The 5,872-nt window shown below is 40.9% G+C and overlaps 1 protein-coding gene across 1 annotated transcript; it reads right to left on the minus strand.

The window, feature by feature from the left end:
• On the minus strand, positions 1–915 carry LOC112202335 (serine/threonine-protein kinase CDG1). The gene has a single exon (XM_024343320.2). It carries the CDS (start codon positions 913–915, stop codon positions 1–3), a length of 915 nt encoding a protein of 304 aa, XP_024199088.1.
• Positions 916–5,872: the final 4,957 nt, after the last annotated feature.

Here is a 5,872-nt window from a genome sequence, read left to right on the forward strand (position 1 = left end):
TTAACCGGTGCTCCGGGAGGAAGCAGGGGTATGAGGTAGAATTTGATTTAGCATTTGAACAACCTCGTTCATCACAGGCCTGTCTTCTGGATTATCATTAGCACACAATAAGGCGATCCGAATATACTCGGGCCATAGAGCATCGACGAAATAGCCAGAATAGCCAGAAAAGTCGCTTATGATCTTGTCCAACTCTATACCCCTAACCCATTCTACAAGATCAAAATCTCTGTTTTGAGCTGAAACTTTGAAATATCTACTACACCTTGTGGGTCCTAATACAGTCTCCATCATCAAAATGCCAAAACTATACACATCGCCTTTCACCGTGGCTTTGGTGCTTCCACTCCTGTACTCCGGCGCCATGTACGGTACGGACCCAGCAACTGCCGTTGACACATGAGAAAGCGAATGACACTTGTCAATAGTCCTAGAAAGCCCAAAATTAATAATACGAGGCTCATAGTCTGAGTCCACCAGCACATTTCTAGACGCAATATCTCTATGAATGACAGGGTTTTCCAACCCATGCAAATAAGCGAGACCATTGGCTACACCTCTAAGAATCTTAAACTTGTCAAACCATGAAAAAGAGCAACTTTCACGAAGACGTTCGTGAAGGTTACCTCTCTCTACATACTCATAAACAAGAAGCATAACTGAGCCGGAGGCTTGATAACTCAAAAGCTTAACGATATTTGGGTGTCGAAGCTTGCCTAGCGCTTCGGCTTCAGCCCGGAATTCCCGAAAGCCTTGGAATCGATCGGGGTCGTAGTTCTTGATGGCGACGGTGAGTCCATTGGAGAGATGGGCCTTGTAGATCAGGCCGCTCCTCCCAGTTCCAATGACATTATCAGTAGAGAAGTTGTTGGTGGCCGCGCGGAGCTTGGCCAGGGAGAACTGGGTCGACGACATGGTAAATGAACAGTAGTCGGCGATCAAAATTAATGATGGTTCCAAGGAGAAGAAGGATAGAAGGAGCGGTTGCCAGGATGTTTGCCGCGAGATCGACTTTATAGGTTATTCGAGTGCAAGTCATCGGCCCTCAAGAGACGGAGTCGAATACAATATTACATCCGCTAAGATGTCGCCATTTGTCTGTATTGATCAAACTGGACTAGTGGAGACAAGAGGAACAATCAACTATTCAACTTACACGGTGATCCCACCGGCCGGCAATACTCTCAGCATTAGCCTTTCTCAATCAACTAGTGTAAACTTACGCTAGAAGAAAATTTGAGAAGTCTTTCGTATAAATAAAAGGGCAATGATATAGGGCCTCAACGAGGCCTAAGATTTATGGCCTCAAATCCTAGGTGTCATGCCATGTAAGTAAATAAAAATTTATTTTCAATTCCATATAATATATCTTGCCACATCATACTATTTCAACACCAACTTTACCCTTTTACATTTCCTTTTAGATGTTAGGAGGTGAATCAATTACAGTAATGAATTTAATTAGGTGAAAAAAAATATTAGCTATTAATTATATATTAATTTAAGGGATAGTCTACAGATTCTTTGATCAATATTTTTCTTCATTTAATTAAATTTTATCCTTTAATTTTTCTTCCCAAATGGCATTAATATATTGAATTATGTGTCAAGAAATAGACGTTAACTTTTCTTTCCAAATATTGATTAATTTCATCCACAAAAATATAGCATTAGTAAATTGAATTTGGGAAATACTTATGTCTAAATTAAGAGGTAAGAAAAAATTACACGTTAGCAACCATTAATTAACATCTACAATCTAAATATAAGGGAAAGACAAACAAAAAATAATAAATTCAGATCTAACTTTTAAACCCTAGCTACATAAAGAGAAAACAATGAACAAAAGAATAAATACAGTTATATGAATATGTATTTATCACATTATATTTTCAAAATTTGCGGGAACCCAACAAAGGTTGAATTCATATACATGTGTTATACAAATCTGTTAATCGAATGTACGTGCAAATCTATTGACTGAATTTCATGAAATTTTTTCTACTCTTGATTGAAGAAAAAAAATTGTTATCTAAATCTAAGCATGAGTGTAATGAAAAAGAAATGAAAGAAAGCCTTTTTTTTTTTTTTAGAAGAAAGCCAAAATAATTTTTGAGGTAGAAAACCAAAATAATTTAGAGTCATTAGATTTTGGAAGGATAAGATGGTCTTTTTCCCAAGAATTACGTGGCATGATTTGACAAATAAGTGATTTGTGTAGATGACATGGCATGACACCTAAGATTGAGGCCACAAATCTTAGGCCTCATTGAGGCCACAAATCATTTTCCTAAATGAAACTAGTCTGCAATCACATGCTCTGCATGTGTAAGAAAAATTTTAATTGTAAAAAAAAAAGAGTTATCTGCAAAAGAAAATAGATTTAGTGGGTAGTTATTGCAGAGAGAGAGAAAATAGTGGGAGAAAAAATGGGAGGTTGTGAGATAATTTCTTTTCAATTTTCTTAATAAAATCTATTTTATAATTTTCCTATTTACCATTGTGATTTAATTTGTTGTCAAAGTTTTTTAATCTTTCAGGGTTAAATCTGTCAAAATTTTCAGTTTTGGCTAACAAAGCCTCTTCTCTTAATAATAGTATAGATAAAAAGAATCAAATATTTGTTGATTGTTTAAGGATATCTCTATTTGTGTTTGATCCAAACTCTAGGTTACTTGACCTAGTGGTAATAAGGTTCAATTAGAAGAATCTAGAGATTATCTTTCCTTGTATGATTCTAACTCTATGCATTGTAATCCTCTATATAAAGATGCCCCTATTATCAATGAGAATACACAGCAAATTTCTCTCAATTTCTGATTTCCTAAAACACGTTATCAGCACGAAGCACTAACCCTGAAACCTAATATTCGTAGCCTTCAAACCCCAGAAACCTCCGCCACCCATCTTGAAGCTCTCACCTCCAGAAGCCCAGAACCGGTAGCGCTATCCCCAGAACCGGCCGACAAATACCCGAACCGGCCCCCAAAAATACCGATATCCTCTCTGCCCGGTTCGAAGCTTTCCTCCCTGCCTACTGCTACCAAACTTCACCAGTAGCTGCAGTCGGACCCCAGATCACCGGAGCCGAAAAATCACCATCGGAACCGGCCTGGAACCACTCGAACCGGCCGCCTAAAGCAACTGAACCACCAAACCGCCGCCTGAAGCATTTGCCTCTACTTCAGTCAACCAAGCCCATTCGGTCAACCCTAGGCCCAAACTCAGCCCAAGGCCCAGAAGCAGAAACAGATCCGCCAAAGCCCAGAAACAAGCCCTTTGACGTCAGCATCCAGACTGCCACGTCAGCCGCCAGTTAGCGCCCAATCAGCCTGCCACATCAGCTTCAGAGCGCCACGTCAGCACCCGGAAGCCACGTCAGCACCTGTGGTCAACGACTAGTCAACGCTGGTTAACACTTTTCCGGCCACTTTCCGATGACTTTCCGGCGACTTTCCCGGCCATCTACAGTAACTTCAGGCGACTTTTTCCGATCAAGGATTTCCGACCATTTTTCAAGGTAAATCTTTTCTAAAAGTTCCTTTTTTTTTTTAATTTCTTCTTCTTTTCTCGGGGACTTCCAACATCCCTTCTCCTACCCCCCTTTATTCTTCATAGGGGAGACCATAAGCCGAACTGTGGGGGTTCGTGCTCACTCCAAGCTTGGAGCTTGTAGAGTCCTCCAAACTTAGAGTTTGTTGAGAAGAAAACGATCGACCACATACATCGTTGTTTCGATCTAATCCAAAACCCCTCTTGGAATCGGATTTTTCTTAGAAGCGACTACGCTCAGAAAATCCCTCATTTCTTGGAAGCGACTACGCTCAGGAATTTAATAGTTTTTCGTGGTAGCCCTTTTCGCCCCGAAACTAACCCTAATCTTGTGTTGTTTTTTAGGATGAGTTACCTGAACAAGTTGAACTTTGTTCCACTAGAGACAACTGGCGCGGGATACCATAGGTGGGTCCAAGATGTTCGCCAACATCTTAAGGCTGATGGACTTCTAGAAGCCATCCAAGAGCCTAGTCAGAACGTGCTCTCCATTGAGCAAGCTACTGCTTTTGAAGCAAATCAAGCTAAAGCCATCATTCTCATGACAAGGCACATGAATGACGCGCTCCAAAGTGAATACCTCAATGAGGAAGACCTAAGAAAGCTATGGGTAGAACTTGAGCAGCGATTTGGCAACGTTCGTGACTCCCTGCTTCCTGATTTAGAAGTGCAATGGCATAGCCTCTACTTCTGTGATTTCAAGTCTGTGCTTGATTATAACTCGGAAGCTCTTCGTATTAAGTCTCTGATGGAGTTTTGTGGCCAAGCCATAACTGATACGATGTTGATCGAGAAGACTCTCTTTACCTTCCCCGTCTCTGCCCTGATGATTTCAAAGAATTATCGGATTGATGTGAAAGCAGGTCGTATCACAAGATTTCATGAGCTTATTGGCGCCATGAACGTAGCTGAAAAGCACGACAACATACTTGTGAAGAACTATAAAGCTAGACCCGTGGAAACTAAGTCTATTCCGGAGTCTAACTATAGTCGCGCCCCCAAGGGAGGACGCAAGGAGCGAAACCTTAAGAGTAGGGACAATTCTGGACGTTCTGGTCCATATTCTCGCCCTAAAGAGGAAGGAAATCGCCAAGAGAGGCGTGCACGGAACCGTGGAGGTCAACGTGTGAAGAGAGAGAGAGGCGGAGCCTCCAGCTATGGTGGTGACGCCACCAAGAGTAATAGTCGTCCAAATCATGCACCAAAAGCGTCTCGATCAAGGGAGCCTGACCATAAAGATGTTTGTCTTCGATGTGGATCAAGTGGACAGTGGGCAAGGAAGTGTACTGCATCCCAGAACGTTGCCAACGCATACAAGATGTATCGTGAAGCAAGGGAGGCAAATTACATGGATCAAGAAGATCAAGATGGAGATCTCGATCTAAGGGTGGAAGACTACAAGGATCAAGACCCAGAAACTGGCGATTTTGATTGAGTCTTTTTATTTTCCAAGACATGTAGGCAAATTGCCATATTACTTTTGTAGTAAATGCCAATTTCTTCAAAGTAGGCATACTCAATGTAAAAGTGATGTCTAGAAAGGTTTTGAGATCAGTGGTACTTAAGCGAGCTTCGCTCCACCGACATCTCTCTACTCACCTGGTCACATTTACATTGGAATTACCGAAAGAAGTTAGACGACTGCCATTGTTTTGTATTAACTAGTTTATTGGATTAGATTTTCTTTGGTTAAAAGAAACGATGATGTAATTCCGTTTGGCTTATTAATAAAAGTTGAGTTCTTTTCTTTATGACTCATTTTTAATTACGAACTTTTCTTTTAGGAATGGATGAACTTCAATGTCTTGCAGATAGTGCGACTACGCACACCATTCTATGACATAGGCAATTATTCTTAGAGATGTTGCCTACATATTCATCTGTGACTACGATGGCTGGGCCATCAAGTTTAGTTCAAGGACATGGAATGGCCCAATTCCTTTTGCCCAATGGCACCTTGATTAAAGTCACTGAAGCTCTCTACGCTCCTAAGGCAAATCGAACCTTATTGAGCTTCAAAGATATAAGAGCTAACGGATTCCATGCGGAAACGCATAGTGAGAACGGAATAGAATTCCTTTGCATTACCTCTAATGATTGCGGAAGAAAGCGCATCTTAGAGAAGCTTATGTGTCAATCTAGTGGACTTTATGTCACTACAATTCGACCAATTGAATCCAATAATGTCATAAGAGAAGATCTCTTGGATTCAGACACATATTGGCTTTGGCATGACCGACTAGGACATACTGGTCGTGATATGATGCTCCGTATACTTAAGACTTCACACGGGCATCCTTTCTTCAGAGTGAGAAGAAGC

This window comes from Rosa chinensis, chromosome 5, assembly GCF_002994745.2.
Source record: "Rosa chinensis cultivar Old Blush chromosome 5, RchiOBHm-V2, whole genome shotgun sequence".
NCBI classification, from domain to species: domain Eukaryota; kingdom Viridiplantae; phylum Streptophyta; class Magnoliopsida; order Rosales; family Rosaceae; genus Rosa; species Rosa chinensis.

Coding starts and splice junctions, on each gene's coding strand:
- LOC112202335 (XM_024343320.2), bottom strand. CDS start 915: ATGTCGTCGACCCAGTTCTCCCTGGCCAAGCTCCGCGCGGCCACCAAC.